The sequence below is a fragment of the Carcharhinus amblyrhynchos genome, chromosome 5 (genome assembly GCF_965287045.1).
Source record: "Carcharhinus amblyrhynchos chromosome 5, sCarAmb.v2.hapA, whole genome shotgun sequence".
Taxonomy (NCBI): Eukaryota; Metazoa; Chordata; class Chondrichthyes; order Carcharhiniformes; family Carcharhinidae; genus Carcharhinus; species Carcharhinus amblyrhynchos.
The window spans coordinates 23,309,018-23,331,667 of record NC_137328.1 but is presented as its reverse complement, the minus strand read 5'-3'; the positions used below and the strand labels follow the sequence as shown (position 1 = coordinate 23,331,667).

Below are 22,650 nucleotides of genomic sequence, written 5' to 3'. Positions count from 1 at the left end.
AAACTGCTCAGATGAGGAGGATCACAACAGACACCTCCAGACTCTGAAAGATGCCCTCATAATAACAGGATATGGTGCTCGGCTCATCGATCGACAGTTCCAATATGCCACAGTGAAAAACCACACAAACTCCTCAGAAGACAAACACGGGACACAGCGGACAGAGTATCCTTCGTCATCCAGTACTTCCCTGGAGCGGAGAAGCTACAACATCTTCTCCGGAGTCTTCAACGTGTCAATGATGAAGATGAACATCCCGCCAAGGCCACCTCCACTTCTTGCCTCCAAACAACCACACAACCTCAAACAGAACATTGTCCACAACAAACTACCCAGCCTTCAGGAGAACAGTAACCACAACACCACACAATCCTGCCACAGCAACCTCTGCAAGATCATCGACACGGATGCCATCATCTCACGTAAGAACACCACGTACATGGTACATATTCTTGCAACTCGACCAACATTGTCAACCTGATACGCGGCAGGAAAGGATGTCCCGAGGCATGGTACACTGGGGAGACCATGCGGACACTACGACAATGGAGGAATGAGTACCTCTCGACAATCACCAGGCAAGGGTGTTCTCTTCCTGTTGGGGAAGACTTTAGCAGTCACGGGCATTTGGCCTCTGATGTTTGGGTAAGCGTTCTCCAAGGCAGCCTTCATGACATATGACAACACAAAGTTGCTGAGCAGATACTAATAGCCAAGTTCCGCACACATGAGGACAGCCTCAACCAGGATCTTGGGTTCATGTCACACTTTCTCTAACCTCCATGATTTGGCTGGGCTTGCAAAATTTCACTAACTGTCCTGTTTGGAGACAATACACATCTCTTTAACCTGTGCTTAACGCTCTCTCCATACACATTGTCTGTATCTTTAAGACTTGATTACCTGTAAAGACCTGCATTCCAACCATTATTTTGTAAATTGAGTTTGTGTCTTTATGTGCCCTATTTGTGAACAGAACTCCCACTTGCCTGATGAAGGAGCAGCGCCCAGAAAGCTAGTGGCTTTTGCTACCAAATAAACCTGTTGGACTTAACCTGGTGTTGTGAAACTTCTTACTGTGTTTACCCCAGTCCAACGCCAGCATCTCCACATTGTCACAGATAGGCGCAGTTTTAGCCATTTTGAAGGTCTTTGTGCAGTGTTGCAATTTTAGAAATGACGATGGGCATATTTATGTATATTTTATAAAAATACGCAGTGTGAGGTCTAAGTCCCTCACAACATTGTAAAATTAATGCTAACATGAAATGGGTTATTTTGTTGTCTTTGATATCTAGCATTTAAAAGTAACTATTATGTAATTTAACATTGCTGAGGATTGTTATTATATAATTGCTATTGTAACAGTAGCTGCAATTGGTTTTATTTCCATTATAGCAGATGAACAACAGAAGTAACGGCAGACTGGGAATTGGATTCAGTGCACTACTAACTATAGTTGGCACAAAGGAATGCTGATGAATGCAAACAGCAGCTTGTGAGATTGGATGTAATAGAAGGCATAGAATGAGATCCTGCTCGTACCCAAGAATTTGGTGCATTGTCCTAGATATGAATGATCGATGACTCTCGCTCCAGAGACTAAGCTAAGCAGAGAAACTGTAAGAACATTGTGCCAATTACTGCAAAAAAAATTGGAGACAACTTCAAATAGCAATGTAGTGCTATCAGCAAAAAATATAATAGGCACCAAATTCCTGTAATTCGGAGTTTTTTCAGTCAAGCTGTTGTAGTTTATAATGTATTTTCGGGTAAACGTGTAACGGTAATAGGGTTACATGGATTACAATGCTAGGGGCGATGGTATTGTAATGACAGTGGTAAATAGATCTTAATGATAGGGATAAATGGATTGTAATGATAAGGTAAATATATAGTAATGATGGGATAAATGGATTGCAATGATAGGGTAAAATAGATTGCAATGATAAGAGTAAATGATTTGCAATGATAGGGTGAGAGGATGACAATGACAGGGGTAAATAGATTCCAATGATAGGAGTAAATGGATCCAATGATTGGGGTAAATGGGTTGCAGTGATCTGGGAAAATGGATTGCAATAGTCAGGATATTGGATTAGAATGGATTACAATGACTGAGTTAAATGGCTTGCAATGATAGGGGTAAATAGATAACATGATGAGACAAGTAGGTTGTAAAGATAGAGGTAAATGGATTGCAATGTTAGGGCTAAATGGATGACAATGATGGAAATGGCAGTGGTATATGGGTTACAATTATTGGGGTAAATGGATTACAATGATTGAATTAAATGGGTTGCAATGACATGTGTAAATAGATAACATGATTGGGTAAATGTATTGTAATGATATGGCAAATAGATTGCAATTTTAAGGCTAATATGATACGGATAAATGGATTGCAATGATGGAAGTAAATTGATTGCAATAAAATGGATTAATGGATGACAATGAAAGGGGAAAATGGATGACGATGATTAGGGAAAAGGTATTGCAATGACAGGGGTAAATGTATTGCAATGATGGGATAAATGAATTCAACAATACAGTTAAATGCATTACAATGATGGGGCAATTGGGTTTTAATCTGCATAAATGAGTTGCAATGGAAGTGATAAATAGATGACAATGATCGGGTAAATGGATTGTAATTTTAATTTTTTATTCATTTATGGGATGTAGGCATCACTGGCTAGGTAGCATTTATTGCCCATCTCTAGTTGCCCTTCAGAAGGCCGTGGTGTGATTTCTTTTTGAACCGCTGCAGTGCTTGAGGTGTAAGCACACAAACATAGAACATAGAAGAACATTACAGCGCAGAACAGGCCCTTCGGCCCACGGTGTTGCGCCGACCAGTTAAAAAACAATGACCCACTAATCTAAACCAATCCCTTTTCGTCCATAAACCTATCCACGGATCTCTTAAACGCCCCCAAACTAGGCGCATTTACAACTGCAGCAGGCAGGGCATTCCAATCCCTCACCACCCTCTGGGTAAAGGACCCATGCTGTTAGGAAGAGAACTTTTGAACTTTGACTCAATGACAGTAAAGGAATGGTAATATATTTCCAAGCCAGGATGGTGAGACACTTGGAGTGATGGGGTAAGTGATAACAACGATGGGGGTAAATGGATTGCAATGATGGGGGTGAGTGAATTACAATGGTGGCAGTAAATAGATCACAGTGATAGGGTTAAATGGATTGTAATGACAGGGTTATATGGCTTGCAGTGATGTGGTTAAATGGATTGTAATGATAGCTGGCAATTGAGCTGAGTGCTTTAGTGAAGGGTTTTGATTTGATTTGATTTATTATTTGATTTATTATTGTCACATGTATTAACATACAGTGAAAAGTATTATTTCTTGCACACTATACAAAGCATACCATTCATAGAGAAGGAAATGAGAGACTGCAGAATGTAGTGTCATTGCTAGAATGTAAAAAAAGGTCAGCTTAATGCAAGGTAAGTCCATTCAAAAGTCTGATAGCAGCAGGGAAGAATCTGTTCTTGAGTCGGTTGGTATGTGACCTCAGACTTTTGTATCTTTTTCCCGATGAAAAAGGTGGAAGAGAGAATGTTGGGGGTGCATGCGGGCCTTAAGCATGCTGGCTGCTTTGCTGAGGCAGCGGGAAGCGTAGACAGAGTCAATAGATGGGAGGCTGGTTTGCGTGATAGATTGGACTACAGTCATGACCTTTCGTAGTTCCTTGCGGTTTTGGGCAGTTCAGGAGCCATACCAAGCTGTGATACACCCAGAAAGAATGCTTTCTATGGTGCATCTATAAAGATTGGTGAGAGTCATAGGTGACATGCCAAAGTTCCTTAACTTCTGAGAAAGTAAAGGTCTTCACGGAGGAGGACGTAAGTAATTTGCCGGGTGTTAGCGATGGAAAGATGGTAGGAGTGGAGGGCCTGAATGACATTATTGTTACTAGAGAGGCGGTGCTCGACAGACTGGAGGGACTGATTGTGGACAAGTCCCCAGGACCAGATGGAATGCATCCAAGTGTTCTGAAGGAAATGGTGGAGGTGATAGTGGATGCCTTGGTGATTATTTTCCAAACGTCGCTGGATTCCGGGGAAGTGCCGGAAGATTGGAAAATGGCTAATGTTACGCTGTTGTTTAAGAAGGGTGGCAGGCAAAAGGTGGGGAATTATAGGCCGGTTAGTTTAACGTCTGTTGTAGGAAAAATGTTAGAATCCGTGATCAAGGAGAAAATAGCGAGGCATCTTGAGGAGAATTGTTTGGTAGAGCAGACGCAGCACGGTTTTGTTAAGGGGAAGTCGTGTCTGATGAATTTATTGGAGTTCTATGAGGATGTGTCTAGGGCGGTGGATAGAGCAGAGCCGGTGGATGTGGTTTTTCTTGATTTTCAGAAGGCGTTTGGCAAGGTGCCTCACAAGAGGTTATTGCAGAAGGTCAGGGGGCATGGAGTTGGGGGTAGGGTGTTAGCGTGGATAGAGGATTGGCTGTCAAATAGGAGGCAGAGAGTGGGGGTCAATGGGTGCTATTCGGATTGGCGGTTGGTGACTAGTGGAGTGCCCCAGGGGTCGGTGCTGGGGCCTCAGCTATTCACCATTTATATAGATGATCTGGAGGAGGGAACCTAGTGTATGGTGTCGAAATTTGCTGATGACACCAAGATTGGTGGAACGGCAAATTGTGCGGAGGGTGTGGAGAGTCTGCAGAAGGATCTAGATAGGCTGGGCGAATGGGCCAGGAACTGGCAAATGGAACTTAATGTTGGCAAATGTGAGGTTGTCCACTTTGGTAGGAATAATGGTAGGAAGGACTATTACTTACATGGCGAAAAACTGCAGCATGTAACTGTGCAGAGGGACCTCGGGGTCCTTGTGCATGAGTCGCAAAAACCCAGCCTGCAGGTGCAGCAGGTGGTCAGGAAGGCGAATGGGATGCTGGCCTTCATAGCGAGGGGGATTGAATATAAAAGTAGGGAGGTCTTGCTGCAGCTGTATAGGGCATTGGTGAGGCCGCAACTGGAGTGCTGTGTGCAGTTTTGGTCGCCGCACTTACGCAAGGATATTTTGGCCTTGGAGGGAGTGCAGAGGAGGTTTACTAGGCTGATACCGGAGTTGAGGGGGTTGAGCTATGAGGAGAGACTGAATAAACTAGGCTTGTACTCGTTAGAGTTTAGAAGAATGAGGGGAGATCTCATTGAGACGTATAAGATGTTGAATGGGATGGATAGGATAGAGGTGGAGAGGCTCTTCCCGCTCAGAAAGGACAGTAGGACTAGAGGGCACAGCCTCAGGATAAAGGGGGGGCAGTTTAGAACGGAGTTGAGGAGGAACTTCTTCACTCAAACGGTGGTGAATCTCTGGAATTCTCTGCCCATTGAAGTGGTGGAGGCTGTCTCGCTAAATATTTTTAAGATGCAGGTTGATAGGTTTTTGATAGGCAAGGGGATTAAGGGTTATGGGGAGAGGGTGGGGAATGTGGAACTGAGCCACGACAGATCAGCCATGATCTTATTGAATGGCGGGGCAGGCTCGAGGGGCTAGATGGCCTACTCCTGCTCCTATTTCTTATGTTCATTGGTGGCCTTTCCTAACTATAGTGTTGGCATGGGGGTACCAGGATAGGTTGTTGGTGATTTGGACACCTAAAAATATGAAGCTGTTGACCCTTTTTACTTCGTCCCTGTTGATGTAGACAGGGGCATGTTCCCCTTTATGCTTCCTGAAGTCGATGACAACCTCCTTCATTTTGTTGACATTGAGAGAGAGATTATTGTTGCAGCATCAGTTCACCACATTCTCTATCTCATTCCTGTACTCTGTCTCATCATTATTTGCGATCCGCCTCACTACAGTGGTGTTGTCAGCCAACTTTATAATCGAATTGGAGGGGAATTTGACCCCCCAGTCATAGTTGTATAAGGAATATAGTAGGGGGCTGAGAACACAGCCTTGTGGGGCACCGATGTTGAGAATGATCGTGGAGGAGGTGTTGTTGCCTATCCTGATTGTGGTATGTGAGTTAGGAAGTTCAGGATCCAGTCTCAGCGGAAGGTGCCAAGGCCCAGGCCACAAAGTTTGGAGATGAGTTTTCTGGCAATAATGGTGTTGAAGGCTGAGCTGCAGTCAATAAATAGGAGCTTGACATAGGTGTCCTTGTTATCTAGCTGTTCCAGGGTCCCACTTCTCTGGAGATTATATTTTGATAATTTTTGCCTTCCTTACGGGGAAGGTCAGTAGACAGTGTGCAGAGGCTGATTGTCACCTGAACCCTGGATGGAGCTGCAGTCAGGCTGGCACAGTGATTGAGCTGGACTCTGACTGCTGCAATGCTGAGGCTGGAGCTGCCCCCTGGACCCCAATTGCTGCAATGCTGAGGCCAGAGCTGCAGTCAGACTGGCAGAGCAATGGAGCTGGCCCCTGATTGCTGCAGTCAGGCTGGCAGAGTGGTGGAGCTGCCTCCTGTAACCCTGACTGTTGCAGTCACGTTGGTAGAGTGGTGGAGCTGCCTCCTGTAACCCTGACTGTTGCAGTCACGTTGGTAGAGTGATGGAGCTGTCCTCTGATTGCTGCAATGCTGAGTTTGGAGCTGCAGTCAGTTTGGCAGAGTGATGGAGCTGCCTCCTCGACCCTGACTGCTGCATCCAGGCTGACAGAGTGGTGGAGTTGGACCCTGACTGCTGCAGTCAGGCGGGCAGAGTGATGGAACTGGAGCCTGACTGCTGCAGTCAGGCCGGCAGAGTGATGGAACTGGAGCCTGACTGCTGCAGTCGGGCCGGCAGAGTGATGGAGCTGGACCCTGACTGCTGCAGCCAGGCTGACAGAGTGATGGAGCTGGAGCTGGACCCTGGATCCTGACTGCTGCATTCAGGCTGACAGAGTGATGGAGCTGTCTCCTGGACACTGACTGCTGCAGCCAGGCTGACAGAGAGATGGAGCTGGATCCTGTCTGACAGAGAGATGGAGCTGACTTGCTGCAATTCTAACAGTGGGACAGAGGGAGGGAGCTGGTGCGCAGGCGCGGGAGGAGTGGGTCATGTGACGGCGGCCCGGGATCACGTGTTCGGGCCGCTTTGTTACACTGAGGCTGGCGCTGCTGCTCCCGGGGAGATGATGGATTACCGGCCTGGCTGGTCCGCAGCCGCCTCAGATAACGAGGAGGGGGAAGAGGGAGAAGAGGAGGAAGAAGGAGGGCAACGATATAAACTCCTCCCTAACATGGAGTGCCAAAGTCAGGTATTGTTCTTCAGGGTATTTGTGGTGCTGACCAATTTGTAACTAGTAACGCAGTTATATATAACAACAGCATCATTCACCCTTCAACACAGCATAGAGTCAGCCTCTCAGTCCTCCAGTGTTTCTGCTCCGCTGCAGCGCTATCTCTGCTCAACATCCTGCCCCTCCTGAGTGTATCATTACCAGTGTGGTGCTTTAGGACTAAGGGACATCCTGCAAAGAGAAGTTGTGCTTATTGTTGAGACCAGTGGCATAGGTTTGAGGTCCTTCAGGCAGAGTTTTAGAAGCTAGGGAAAAAGTTGAGGATCAGGGCCTCGAATACAAAGATGTTGGATTACTCCCAGTGCCATTTGCTGCTGAACAAAGAAGTGCAAGCGAACGTGCGGACAGGGATGGAGGAGGGTGAACTTCTGATTTCAATGGGATTGGGTTCCCTGGGAGAGGGAAGGGCCTCCTCGAGCTGAATAAGCTGCACCTGAATTGGAACTGGGACTAATATCCTTGTGGAGTGGTTAACTGTTGATTTGGAGGAAGGTTTTAAACGAATGTTGGGGGACAGCACCAGACTGTAACAGTGGAGAGGAGAGGCAAGGTATGTAGAATAGCAGACAGCAACAGAACACAGGATAATGTGGAAAGAGCAGAAATTAGGAGGGGGAAGAAAAGCTGAATACAGTAAGTCCTTGCTTAAAGTAGTAGTTATTTTCCTGAAAATCACAACTTGGTGAGGTAACTTTGAGCAAATCATACTTTCCCATTAAAACCAATGGAAAAGCTGTAGCTTGGTTATGTAGGACCTTCCTCATCAGAAAAAAACACTAAGTTGAAATACTTTGCCAAGTTTCTATATTGATAATTGGTATCAAAACAAAATAAACTTGAAAATATAAAGAAATATGTTGACATTCTACATTGAGGATTTTCCATTTACTGCTATAGCTACTAACCTTCTGATTGTAATGGTCATTGTGGAATTTTCCTCTCTGACTTTCCAGTCTGTGGCCTCTGCTCCCTAACCTACCCCCTCACTAATCCTCAGAATTGTGGCCTTTCCCACTCACTGCCCCACCCTCTAACAGATCCACCCACTTGCTGACCCTTCTCTTAACTCTCCTGCTTATTGCTTTCCTTTTCTGAACTCGTAATGCAGTTATATATAACAACAGCATCATTCACCCTCCAACACAACATAGAGTCAGCCTCTCAATCCTCGCTGTGAGCACAAACTCTGGATATGAGCTGTGAGAAGCAGGAGGAATATCTTAGATATGCAGGTGGCATGTTCTTTTCAAATGGTTTTGTAATCTGCTTCACCCCCTTCCTGATCCTTTCCAACCCTGCCCTGGTTTTAAAAGCCACTGGCAGCAGTTCAATGTCTGTGGTGCAGAAGCAGAGTAAGCGAGGCTGCTGTCCTGATAGCTTTACTGCAGCAGAGAGCAGTTGTGTCCCAGCCCAGTGTTCCAGATATGATTAATCCATTGTTGAGTAATTTGTCTTATTGAGTTACCAGGTGATTTCTGATCACAAATCCACTTGAGAGCTTACCTCCTGCAAGTTGAAGCTGCTGATCTCCAGACTCTGCGTTTGCACAGAGGGTTCAAGCGAGGGAAGTAGTGAGCGGAGAGGGTGGGTTAGCAAGTGGCAGAGGCCATAAGCTAGAGGGCTGGTAGTAAGGGAAAAAAAAGCTGGGTTAAGGAGTGGCAGAGGCCACACCAAAATGGTGTTGTAAAGTGTATTAATGCAAAAAATGTTACAAATGAGGTTGAGCTGCAGCTTTAAGTTATCACGTGGATTTATGAAGAGGAATAGTTATAACAGACACCTGGCTTAAATATAGCTAAGGGCAGGAATGTATTATCCCTGACTTAAAATGTATTTTTGAGGATGCCACTACAGATTAGAGCATTACAGTCGTAGAGAGAAATGAGATATTAGGTTCAAAGATTCTGTCTGTCTTGGTTCTTGAGTAGGAATGGTCTGTCAGCCTTTGTTGCAATGAGATTGGAGTATGAGTAAAGACATCTTAGTGTCGTATTTAATGCGACCGCACATGGAATATTGAATGGTTTTGATTTTCTTACCAAGGGGAGGATATACTTTCCCTCCAGGGAATGCAGTGAGGGCTCACTGATTCTCGCAAGATTCTGGGTTCAAGTCCCACCACAGTATTCAGGGAATGCTGCACTGTTGTATGTGCCACCTTTTGATGAAACAGTAAACTGGGCCCCATTTTCCCCTTCATGGATATAAAAGATGCTAATAAATGATTCTGAAGAACAAAGAAGGTACCCTATTGTCCTGGCCTATATTTTCCTTCAGTTAACATCATAAGCATGTTTTGCGGTCATTTTCGCAATGCTGTTCGTGTGGGCTTGCTGCCTTCAAATTGGCTGCGGTGTTTCCCCATTAAAATTGTGACAGTATTTCAAATATTCTTCCATTGAGCAGTATTGGATTTGACTGGTTAGATGCTGGGAGTCCAGAAGGAGAAACCATGATTTCAATAAGAGGTTAGCCATTTAGGACTGAGTTGAGACATATCTGCACTTGGTTTTCCATTTTTGCAGGTTTTTCTGTCCCCACGCAACTGTTTGTGGATGCTCAGTCAATGAATTTATCCTGGATGGAAATTGATAGTTTTTACATACTTGGGATTATGTTGGTTAGTGTGGGAGGTGGAATTGAGATTGGTGATCACCTGTGATCATCTTAACTGGTGGAAAAGGCATAATGGTCTGCTCCTGCTTCTATTTCTAATAACATTTAACTGGAATGGTTGATGAAAGATAGTGTTGTAGATGTATGCATGATGCCTATGCAGGCATTCGATAAAGTACATTATAACAGACTTGTTCAGAAAATTATAGGAAATGGTATTAAAGGAATGGTGATAACATGGCTACGATATTGGCTAATAGGAAAAGAGAGAGAGAGAGAGAGAGAGAGAAATGGTGAACAGGTGTTTTTCCGACTGGGTGGAAGTATACAGTATTCTCTAAGAGCAAGTATTTGAACCATTGCTTTTCTCAAGTCTAAATCATGTAATAAACAGTGAGAAGGATAGTACCAGTCTTCATGAGGATATTGATGGTCTGATACAATAGGCTAGACGTTTGGTAGTTGTAATTTAATGCAGATAAGTGAAGTGATGCAGTTTGGGGAAGACAGCAAGGAGAGGAATTATAATTGAGTGGGCAACTAGGCAGCTGGTGGGGTATACTATGGGGAAGCACGCGATTAATCACTTTGATAGTAAGGATAGAAGAAAATATTTTAAAGGCAAGATTTTTATAAAGGTTGATGGGTGTACTCCTAAAAAGAATACAAGTTGGGAAGGAAGCACAACAATTAAAGAAGGAACTTGTGTTAACTCAGTGTTATTCCAAAGTATAAGCAAAATATTGCAGATGCTGGAATCTGAAACAAGAACAGTGGACGCTGGAAAAACCAAGCTAGTTTGCTGGAAGATGCTGGCAGATCTGAGATTTTGCAGCATGCTCTGGTTGTACTCAGTTAAGTAGCTCTTTCTTGAGGCTTTTTCCTGCTTAATTGGTGCTGTATAATTGCAAAGCTGAGAAAAGCAATCTTTTTATGAAGAGCTTTCATCTCACTGAAGAGGCTTCAGGCATGCCTATTTCCAACAATCTGCTCTGAAAAACTGTTCATATTTCATTCATATTTCTCTGCAGTTTGCACATGTTCCCCATATTTGAATGGCTTTCCTCCAGGTGCTCTATTTTCCTCCACAGTCAAAAGATGTGTGGATTAGTTTGATTGGCCATGGTAAATTGACCTTGGTGTGAGGGGATTAGTAGGGTAAATGTGTGGGGTTACGCGAATAGAGCCTGGGTGGGATTGTGATAGGTGCAAGCTCGTTGGGCCAAATTTGCACTGTAGGGATTCTATGATTTTATGATTTTGACAGCTGTGACAAATTCCACCACAGTAGCTGAAGCAATCCCACATAATTCTAAAACAATTAACCATATTCTAAATTGGACAACCCATAACATTCTTGGAAAATTGAAGTCAGTTTGCCCTATCTCCCAATGTTAATGGATCCTTTAAAAGATTCCAGAGCTTAGCCAAAAATGAAAGATTTAATTATTATTTCACGGGACATGGGTGTTGGTGGCCAAGCCATATTATATTGCCCATGCCTTTGAGATTGAACCATTACAGTCCACCTGTTGAAGTAAGGGAGCAGAACGTTGCAGTTAGAGAGTCCTAGGATTTTGATCCAGGGCAGTGATGATTGTTCTAGGTCAGGATAGTGTATGGCTTGAAGTGGAAATTGTAGGTGGTAGTGTTCCGTTGCATCTGCTGCTTATGTCCTTCTGGTAGGTGGAGATCACAAGTTTGAAGATGAGTTGCGGCAGTACATCTTGTTGATGGTATGCAATGCTGCTACTGTGTTGGTGCTAATGGAAGGGCAGAATATTTATTTTCTGCAATTAGACATGAGAAATGCTATCTGATCTTAGGGTGTTCAATGTAGCCTTATTCCCTGATAACAGAACATTGGTGAGTGGTTTTGATTTGATTTATCATTGTCACATATTAACATACAGTGAAAAGTGTTGTTTCTGGTGTGTTATACAGACAAAGCATACTGTTCATAGAGAAGGAAATGAGAAAGTGCAGAATGCAGTGTTACAGTCATAGAGTGTAGAGAAAGATCAATTTAATGCAAGGTAAGTCCATTCAAAAGTCCAACAGCAGCTGTTCGTCTTCCCAATGGAAGAAGGTGGAAGAGAGAATGTCCTGGGTGTGAGGGGTCCTTGATTATGCTGGCTGCTTTGCCAAGGCAGTGCAAGTGTAGACAAAGTCAATGGATAAGAGGCTGGTTTGCACAATGGATTGGGCTACATTCACGACCTTTTGTAGTTCCTTGTGATCTTGGACAGAGCAGGAGCCATACCAAGCTGTGATACACCCAAAAACAATGTTTTCTATGGTGCATCTGTAAAAGTTGGAGAGAGTCGTAGCTGACATACCAAATTTTCTTAGTCTTCTGAGAAAGTAGAGGCGTTGGTGGGTTTTCTTAACTTTAATGTCAGCATGGGTGGGACCAGGTCCAGGTTGTTGGTGATTTGGAATCTAAAAACTTGAAGCTCTCAACCCTTTCTACTTTGCCCCTATTGATGTGTGTTCTCCTTTACGCTTCCTGAAGTCGATGACAATCTGCTTCATTTTGTTGACATTGAGGGAGAGATTACTGTTGCCGCATCAGTTCACCAGATTCTCTATCTCATTCATGTACTCTGTCTCATCACTGTTTGAGATCCGACCCACTATGGTGGTGTTGTTAGCAAATTTGAAAATTGAATTGGGGGGGAATTTGGCCATAGGTGTGTAACGAGTATTGTAAGGGGCTGAAAACACAGCCTTATGGGGCACCGATGTTGAGGATGATTGTGGAGAAGGTGTTGTTGCGTATCCTTAATGATTGTTGTCTGAGAGTTAGGAAATTGAGGATCCAGTCGCAAAGTGAGGTGCTAAGGTCCAGGCTACAGAGCTTGGAGATGAGTTTTATGGGAATAATGGTGTTGAAAGCTGAGCTGTAGTCAATAAATAGGAGTCTGACATAGGTGCCCTTGTTATCTAGGTGTTCCAGGGTTGAGTGCAGGGCCAGGGAGATGACATCTGCTGTGGACCTGTTGTGGCAAGAAGCAAACTGTAATGGATGCAGGTAGTCCAGGAGGCTGGAATTGATTTGTGCCATGACTAGTCTTTCAAAGCATTTCATAATGATGGATGTCAGAGCCACCGGCCAGTAGTCATTAAGGCACACTTTGGTTTTTTTCTTGGGTACTGGGATGATGGTCATCTTCTTGAAGCAGACAGGAACCTCAGATTGTTGTAAAGAGAGGTTGAAGATGTATGCAAATACTCACACCAGCTGATCTGCAAAGAATCTAAGTGCTCGGCTGGGTACCACATCCAAGCCCGTCGCTTTTTGTGTGTTGGCCTTTGAGAAAGCTGCTCTGACATCTGCAATGGTGGACCCAGACACAGGTTCATCCAGGGCTTCCAGGCTGGAGAGCATGATCCAGTGTTTAAAATGTTAATAGAATTCCATGCAGTTGCTATTGAAAGACTAGTTCCTCTGGGAGAATTGAGAAAAATGATCATTGTCTGTGCTGTACAACTGTGTGGTTCTGTACTGTTTAGCTTTGGTTACACCCTGCCTTTTGATGCCTATAAATCTGTGATGCCTGCTAAATCCTAGGTGCAGATGGGTGGAGTAGACAGCGTTTGTCACACGCAGCAGGAGCTGGTGAAGAGGACAATGGAATGCAGGTGGAGGCTTGCTGAAGCCCAGCAGAGACTTTGCAATTTGGAACTGCACAATTCTGAGTCCTTGGAACAAGAACGGGCCAAAGCACAGACTGAATTCTGGGAACTGAAACAGAAAGAAGAGGAGTGGAGACAAAAGGAGGATGAACTGATCTGGAATGAGAGGCTAAATTCGTGGAACATTGATACAAACAGTAAGGAAGTATTTAACAAGGTACAGTATACAGTTTCCAGCACTAATCACAGTAATGTGGGGCAGAGCGGGCATGATAGCAAACTAGTTATGTGGATAGAGTAGTAATCTGGAGAGCTTTAATTCAAATCCTAGCACCTGGCAACTTAGAACATAAAAAAAACTACACAAACTTCGGCCCACAAGTTACGCTGGTCATATCACTACCTACTAGGCCTACTTGAGTATAGAAAGTGTTGGAAAAACTGGGTGGGTCAGGCAGCATATGTGGCGAAAGTCCAATGTGACACTTCAGGTTCACGTTCCGTGATGGGAATCCTTCGAACTGTTTGGTGTGCATATATAATTTTATATCTGAAAGCTTGGCTGACACTCCAGTCTGATATTGAGAGTGTTACACTGGCTGAGGTGTCATCTTTTAAATTTTAGAACTGAGGCCCTGTTTGGCATAAAGATCCAAGCTCACCATTTCAAAGAAGAGCGGGAGAATTCTTCATTGTGTCTTGGCCAACATTTATCTCTTACTTAGCATCAATAAAACATTATCTGATCATTCATTAGGATGTTGTGGCAGAAATGAGGAGTCCTTGGTACGTCAAATTGGGCAGCAATTTCTCGTGTCCATACAGGAACAGTTCATAAGATATGAGGAGCAGAATTAGGCTATTTGGCCCATTGGGTCCACTCCACCATTCAATCAAGGCTGATGTGCTCCTCATCCCCATTTTCCTGCCCCTGCCAAAACCACCCCTCCCCACCACCACCCCGCAATCACCTTTCAAGCCATTACCAGTTAAAAATCTGTCTAACTCCTCCTTAGTGAAGCAGAAAAATCAATGTGTTGCTGTCTGACTTGACCTGCTTCTCCACAAGCTTCACTACATCAGTTTCTCCAAGACCAGGCATTGAAATACATGAAGGGCATGAAGTTGTAACACTTTCCCAGTCACAGGACAGATCAATCCTGCTGACATGGAAAATTTACTTTTACAAATATGGAATCTCATTCCTTTAAAATATTAATATTTTCCTACCATTTTTATTTTGTCTCTTTTTCATATATTTTTAAAGTATTGTTTTCTGTAAAAAAAAATTGTATTTTATTTAGTGCCTCCTCAATAATAAAACAACCCAATCCGGGGCATTGTTAAACAAAACAAGACAATGAAGGATGATCCTAAGCTTGGTCAAATAGGTGGGTGTTCAGGGGTATCTTAAAGAAGGCAGTTGAAGTGGAGGTGTAGGGAGGGAATTCCAGAACCTGGGACTTGGATGAGTGAAGGCAAGGCCACCAATCAGATGCTCAGGGTTAAAATTAGATGGGTACAGGTACCTTAAAGGGTTATGGGGTGGAGGAGATTCTCAATAGAATGAGAGATGAGACCATGGAGGGATTTGAAAATATGGATGAGAACTGTAAAATCACAAGCTTTGCTTGATTGGCTGCAAATGTGGGTCAGTAGGCACAGAGGCAATAGTTGAGTGAATGGGACTTGAATTCATTTGATTTTCAGAAGGCGTTTGACAAGGTGCCTCACAAGAGGTTATTACAGAAGGTCAGGGGGCATGGAGTTGGGGGTAGGGTGTTAGCGTGGATAGAGGATTGGCTGTCAAATAGGAGGCAGAGAGTGGGGGTCAGTGGGTGCTATTCGGATTGGCGGTTGGTGACTAGTGGAGTGCCCCAGGGGTCGGTGCTGGGGCCTCAGCTATTTACCATTTATATAGATGATCTGGAGGAGGGAACCGAGTGTATGGTGTCGAAATTTGCTGATGACACCAAGATTGGTGGAACGGCAAATTGTGCGGAGGGTGTGGAGAGTCTGCAGAAGGATCTAGATAGGCTGGGCGAATGGGCCAGGAACTGGCAAATAGAATTTAATGTTGGTAAATGTGAGGTTGTCCACTTTGGTAGGAAGGACTATTACTTACATGGCGAAAAACTGCAGCAGGCAACGGTGCAGAGGGATCTGGGGGTCCTTGTGCACGAGTCGCAAAAACCCAGCCTGCAGGTGCAGCAGGTGGTCAGGAAGGTGAATGGGATGCTGGCCTTCATAGCGAGGGGGATTGAATATAAAAGTAGGGAGGTCTTGCTGCAGCTGTATAGGGCACTGGTGAGGCCGCAGCTGGAGTACTGTGTGCAGTTTTGGGCGCCGCACTTGCGCAAGGATATTTTGGCCTTGGAGGGAGTGCAGAGGATGTTTACTAGGCTGATACCAGAGTTGAGGGGGTTGAACTATGAGGAGAGGCTGAATAAACTAGGCTTGTACTCGTTAGAGTTTAGAAGAATGAGGGGAGATCTCATTGAGACATGTAAGATGATGAATGGGATGGATAGGATAGAGGTGGAGAGACTCTTCCCGCTCAGAAAGGACAGTAGGACTAGAGGGCACAGCCTCAAGATAAAGCGGGGACAGTTTAGAACGGAGTTGAGGAGGAACTTCTTCACTCAAAGGGTGGTGAATCTCTGGAATTCTCTGCCCGTTGAGGTGGTGGAGGCTGCCTCACTAAATATTTTTACGACGCGGGTTGATGGGTTTTTGATAGGCAAGGGGATTAAGGGTTATGGGGAGAGGGTGGGAATGTGGAACTGAGCCACGATAGATCAGCCATGATCTTATTGAATGGCGGGGCAGGCTCGAGGGGCTAGATGGCCTACTCCTGCTCCTATTTCTTATGTTCTTAAGACATGAGCAGCAGAGTTCTGGGTGACCTCCAGTTTACAGAGGGTAGAATGTGGGAGACCAGCCAGCAGTACTCTTGAGTAGTCAAGTCTAGAGGTAATAAAGGCATGACCGAGGGTTTCAGCAGAAAATAAGCTGAGACTGGGTGAAATTGGATGTTGTAGTGGTGATGGACATTAAATAATTGATCAGAACCTTATCTTGGGATCAAGTATAAAACTAAAATTGTGAACAGACTGGTTCAGTCTTTGACTGTTGCCAGAGGAAAAGGTGACGTCTGTAGCGAGAGACCAGAGTTTGGAGTGGTAACCAAAAGCAGTGGCTTGAGGCTTCCCAGTATCGGAGGAAAATTCTGCTCATCCAGTACTGGATGTTGGATTAGCAGTCTGAGAACTCATCAACAGTGAAGGAGTCAAGAACAGTGGTGGTAAGGTAAAGCTGGCTTGGCTCAGTGTTTCTATAAAAGCAACTGGTTTTGAATTATGTTGTTGATGGGTAGGTAGTATTTGGATGAGGTAAAGGAGGGAACCAACTATAGATCCTTGTGAGATACCAGAGGCAACAGTACAAGAGCAGAAGGAGAAGCTATCACAAGTGATTCTCTGGTTGTATTTCAATACATAAGAATGAAACCAGCTGAGAGCAATCCCACCCAGCTGTACAAATGTGAAGGGTCATTGGAGTAGAATGGTGTGGTGAATTGTGTCAAAGGCTATAGGTGAATCAAGAAGGATGAAGGGGGATAGTTTCCTGTTTCTCTTCGTCACAGTCACATACGATACTATTTGTGACTTTGATTTTGTGTTGAGCTAAATATTCTAACTTCCATTTCATGGTTTAGATTCTGCCTGTCTGAACAGGGATGTTTCAGCCTGACTGAAGAGAATCACTGCTGCTTGCACTGTTCACGCAGGTCCCAGGTCCCCTGCAGAGGGCACTAAATGCTTTGATTTTGATGTGAGTTGGGTTTAACTAAAACGTCAAATAAGAGTAACACCCTAGAGATATTGGGAATTGGAGATAAAAACTGAAAATACTCAACAGATCTGGCAGCATCTGTGGAGTGAGAAACAAGAGTTAACATTTCAAGGCCAGGACCTTGCTTCAGAATGATCCTTAAGAACAGTCCTTGACGATATGTTAACTCTGCAACCACATATTTTAAATGTTGAGCATTTTAAATGTCTAATAAGTGGCAGTTGCGCTCAATTGGCATTTGTCAGTTCAAATTCCCCTCCAGAAATAGTCAAGATGGGTAAATTCTGACCAGTCAGTAGGTATGTTGCCCAAATCAAGTTTCCATCTGGTTTCTTATGTGCACGAACAGTGGTGCGGCTTTCCTTACAATGTCTCCGCTTAGGTTATCCTTATGGTTTATTGACGTCAAACTTTTAAATTCCTTATGATACAGTGGCTCTTTGCACCACCCTTGAAGATCCTTGTTATTTGTCATCCACCAGATAATTTTTATCAAATCTCATGCCTATCTTCCTTTAGTCTCCAAGTACACTAAGCATTGACATATCCTCTAACTTCAGCCTGCCCTTCTCATCTTTTACTTTCAACTTCCAATCGAGTCTCCCTGATTTCTGCATCTGGTGTGCCCTCCACATTATGTCCCTCCCCTACACCATCTTAACTTTGAGACCACAGAAATCTCTTATGTATGAGGTAATTTCCATTGCTCCCTCACTCTTTGTGCCTGCCACTTACACCCGTTTGTTTTACCCTCCGAGGGTGGGTATAGTGTGGGGTGGGCGTAGAAAGTTGAAAACTACACCCAGGGCATTCCTTGTTAAGAAACTCCTAATTCCTTTGTTGCGTTTCCAGATTCCCATTTTCCACTACTTTATCATGTTATCTGCATGTCTTTGCCTCTGTCACCTAGCTTTACCTCTACTTTGGATGCTTTCATCTGTAGTTTTTAAAAATTATCTGTCAGTAGGATGTTCATTTATTAGCCACAAGTAAAGCTTACATTAACACTGCAATGAAGTCACTGTGAAATTCCCCTAGTCACCGCATTCTGGCGCCTGTTCGAATCAATGCGCCTAAGCAGCATGAGTTTCAGGTTGTGGGAGGAAACTGGAGTGCCCAGAGGAAACCCATGCTGACACGGAGAATGTGCAAACTCCACACTGACCCAAGCCAGGAATCGAACCTGGATCCTTGGTGCTGTTAGGCAGTAGTGCTAACCACTGTACCACCTTGCTGCCCCACTGTGACCCCACAACATCCACATGTGGATGTCACTGGCAAAGCCAACGTTTATTGTCCATCCTTGGTCACCATTAAGGTGGTATGTAATTTTGTTTCTCCTATTATCAAGACTGGTACAAAATACTTGTTCAATGTCTGTTGCTAGTTTCTCGTTCCCCGTGATAGATTAAATCTTACAGGCTTGCCACGCCTGTCAGTTAGCTTGGTGAGCCAGGAAGATAGTGCGAGAAGCCAAAAATCTGATTTGATCCAAATTGTTTGCTATCTTCCTGGGCCTGTTTTACCATGGGGAATGGTTTCATGTCATGAAAGGGTTCAAAGCTCATTAATATAAGATTGCCTGTATCTCCATGTAATTACCAGGTCTGACACGGCTACTTTACCCCTTCCGGATGCTTCCCACCTCACCTGGTGAAATATCATGCTGGTAAGAATCACGACTACTCTGCAGTAGCAGGAACCTGGTGCCTTGACCGTGCTGGGGCCATTGGAGGCCATTAAAGCCCTAAGGTGGTTGGAGGCCTGGCTGGGCAATACCCACCTGGCATCCTGGCAATGCCCAGTTGACACTGTGCCAGAGGAAAATTCGGACTGATAATTCTGTACCTGCTGTTAAGGGACCAATGCTTATTTTAGCTACTCAGCTGCCTTTCTATACACTCATAAAAGTTTATTGTTTTTGTTTCTCTGACTGGTTAACTTGCTCTATTTTCCCTTTTGATCAATGTTTTCACTGCTTGCTTGCTCTCAAAAGCTCTCCCAATCCTTAGCTTTATCATTATTGTTTGCTCATTCTAAGTCTCTTCCTTAAGTCTAATGCTCTCCATAGCTTGCCGAGTAAGCCACGAACACATCTTTGTCATTGAGTTTTCATTGAGCTTTTTGAATTATTCCTCGAACTGTTCATTACTGTATATTTGGCTCCATGCCTTTTAGTCTATTTATCCAATCAGCTATATCCAACTCTGCTCTTGCGTCTATGGAATTGACTTGGTTTTAGTTTTAATATTCTTGTATGGGACTGACCTGGAGCATGTCACTCAAACTTAATATAGTATTCAATTGTATTATGATCACTTCTCCCCAAAATTCTAGATCTATATATCTTTAATCTTCTATAACGTATTGTTCCACGAAACTATTACAAAACACATTTCTGCACCCTCACCTTCCAGACTATCATTGTCAATTTGATTTGTCCAGTCACTGTGAAGATTGAAGTCTGCTAGTGTTATGACTGGCCTTTGTTACAATCCCTAATTACTTGCTTAATGCTTTGCCCAGCCAAATACACAACTGCAGAGGTCTATAAACACACTTCAACCAGCATTTTCTGACACTTTTTATTCCTAATCCTGACCTTTATTGATTTTGTTCTCTGATCTTCTGAGCCAAGATCCTTTCTTACTACTTTCCCATATCATCCTTTACTATCTCGCTGTAAATAAGCAGCCCTTGAGTTTACGACACAATTGATTTTGTGAAAATGCATCTTAATTTGAAACTTAACTCGGAACCAATTTTTCCAATAAGACCAGTGCTCTTATTGGGAGATTGGTTCCTGAACTAAGGCCCATTACTGTATTTTTATCAAAAAAACCTAGAATTCTGTACTTGTATAGATGAGTAATGCTGCAACGTTAATGTATTTATGTTGTAAATAGCAATCACATTGACATACAAAATCACAAAAGCTAAAAGCACACAAATATAGTACTGTACACTGAGTCAAGGGATGGGTGGTTCAGATTGTGGATGTGCACGTGTGAACGAGCGTGCGATGCAGAGTGAGGATCATAAAGTGGAAATCGATGTTAGAAAGTCAAAACAGGATGTCAATTTATAAACCTAGTGAGTGTTAAATGTCTTAACTTGAATGTTGTAAAGTCAAGGACTGCCCATACCCCTTTTCGATACAAGATGTAATTTTGAAAATATTTATTCCCCAGCTGTGGTCACCTTACGACCATGTCTCTGTAATGGTGGTTAGATTGAAACAATTTGGCTGGAATTTTACCGCCTCGCCTGCCCGCAGCTCGTAAGCGCCTGCTCGAGGCCAATGGAGAATGCCGTTCTGCAAGCCTCGCCCGCCCCGATTCTGGGGCGGGCGTGCTGGTAAAATTCCAGCATTTATCTCAGTGCTCCTATCCTAGTTCATCTATTCAGAACCAAGCTTTATAAGAGCCTTTAATTTTTAACTCCTTGCACGGATCTTACTCCACTTGCTACATTGCTCTATTGCGTCAGCTTGTTAAATTTGTTAATCACTTTTCACTTGAGTCAGTCTACCCTCTGGCCTTTTTAAATTAAAGTCCCTTCTCAGGGCAGTTAAGAGTCAACCAAATTGCCAAGGGCATAGACTTGCTTGTAGGCCACGCTGGTTAAGACTGGATTTCCTTCTCCAGAGTGAACCAGATAATTTTGTAACAACAATCTGGAGATTTATTTTCATTACTGAGACTCATTTTTTATGCCTGACATATTCAATTAATTGTATCCAAATTCCTCTAATCCTTACGGTGGAGTTTTCAACTTGTTTCTTCTGAGCATTTGGCCCAATCCCAACTAAATCTATGGGCCATGTGATCGGTTGATCCACCACCAGCGCTGACTTCAGTAGTTCAAGTTACTACCAACACAGGTGAACAATAAAGGAGTAATAACTTTGAGTTGATCACCTGTGTCTTACTCCTGATCTCTTTGGATGTATGGTATGTGGGTTGAGGATGGTCCAGTGATTGCAATTTGAAGTAAGTCCAGAACTAGGTAGGTTTTCTTTTCCCAGAGAACAGTTGCCTGCTCGTGTGGTGACACTGATTCGCTGAATTCCTCCAAAGTAGGACTTGATTTATTTCTTTTGCCTGTGGTGGAGATCTCCTGGCATAAGAGCTTGATACAGCTTAATTGCTGATCTCCTGCACTGGTTATGATTACCTTCCAGATTTCACCAGTGCTTTCCACCTCAATTGACATGGATTTTTAATTTTGGTTTTGTTTTTCCCAGGCTTGTTTTTGTACTCTAACTCTATTTATAAAGCCGAGCCTATGTTATTTCTTAAACAGCCCTAAGCACTACTTGTAACTTTTATAGCATTGAGCAGTTTCATAAATTCCCTGCCCCCTTCCAAATACAATCAAATTGATGTGGACGTAACCCTTTCCTCTGGAGGATGTGCTGTACTCGGACAGAAAATGGGAGTGCAGTGTGTAACTATGCACAGAAACTATTATTTCTGTGTTACTTCCTCACTGCATGGCAATATTCCTTGACCTCAATTAAGAATACGACTTTCAGGTTTGGTCTCATTGCATTGTGTACAATATTGAGGCTTTGGAAGTGTACAGAGTCACCAGTATAATTCCTAATTTTAACGCATCTTGCCCTAAGTCGAACTATCTGTTTATTAATTTCTTCTTTGCGCGAGGAGGCGGGTAGCTTGGGTCGGGATGGGGAACTGAAGCTTGGGGGAAAATGGATTTTTTTCAACTGCTGATCTTTTTGTTTTCTTAGAGTGTGATCAACAAAAACATAGAGTGTAAAGAAGTCGAGGAAGATGGGAAAAATGTAACGTTCGCACAGAAATACAGCCAACAGATCAGGCACTTTGGTAAGTGGACAGCAGAACAAGTGGAGTACACAATGAAATGCTAAATGATTATTTATAAAATAATATGTTCAGAATGGGCTGGGAGTGTGGTATATGCAGCCTCCCCTGAAGTAGCAATGTGTTCACGCTACAGGTTCGATAGTATGCCTAGAATGTAAATTTCTAATGTGGCAGTAGAAACAAGTAATTCAGGAGTTAACTGCGCATTTACTAAATGTGCAAAGTAAGCACCAAGAAGTATTGTCCACTTTGTAAATGTGGAAAGGAATGCAAGTCAACAATCAATGAAGGTTAACTGTTTTGAGCTGTGCTGAGTGAAATTTGATTCTCTCTCTTACCCCTGCATGTTAAATTAGTAAAAAGTCTGACAACACCAGGTTTTAGTCCAACCGATTTATTTGATAATAGACTCACAAGCTTTCG

The 22,650-nt window shown here is 43.5% G+C and overlaps 1 protein-coding gene across 1 annotated transcript in view; it reads left to right on the top strand.

Annotated features, from left to right (window-relative positions):
* The first annotated feature begins 7,040 nt into the window (after positions 1-7,040).
* LOC145342923 (hsp90 co-chaperone Cdc37-like 1) overlaps positions 7,041-22,650 on the top strand; it is a 30,385-nt gene continuing 14,775 nt past the window's right edge. The window contains exons 1-3 of the mRNA XM_080188544.1: positions 7,041-7,225; positions 13,458-13,739; positions 22,131-22,227. Coding sequence (XP_080044670.1) covers positions 7,100-7,225; positions 13,458-13,739; positions 22,131-22,227 — 505 coding nt within the window. The 5' untranslated portion in view covers positions 7,041-7,099. The remainder of the gene's footprint in view (positions 7,226-13,457; positions 13,740-22,130; positions 22,228-22,650) is intronic.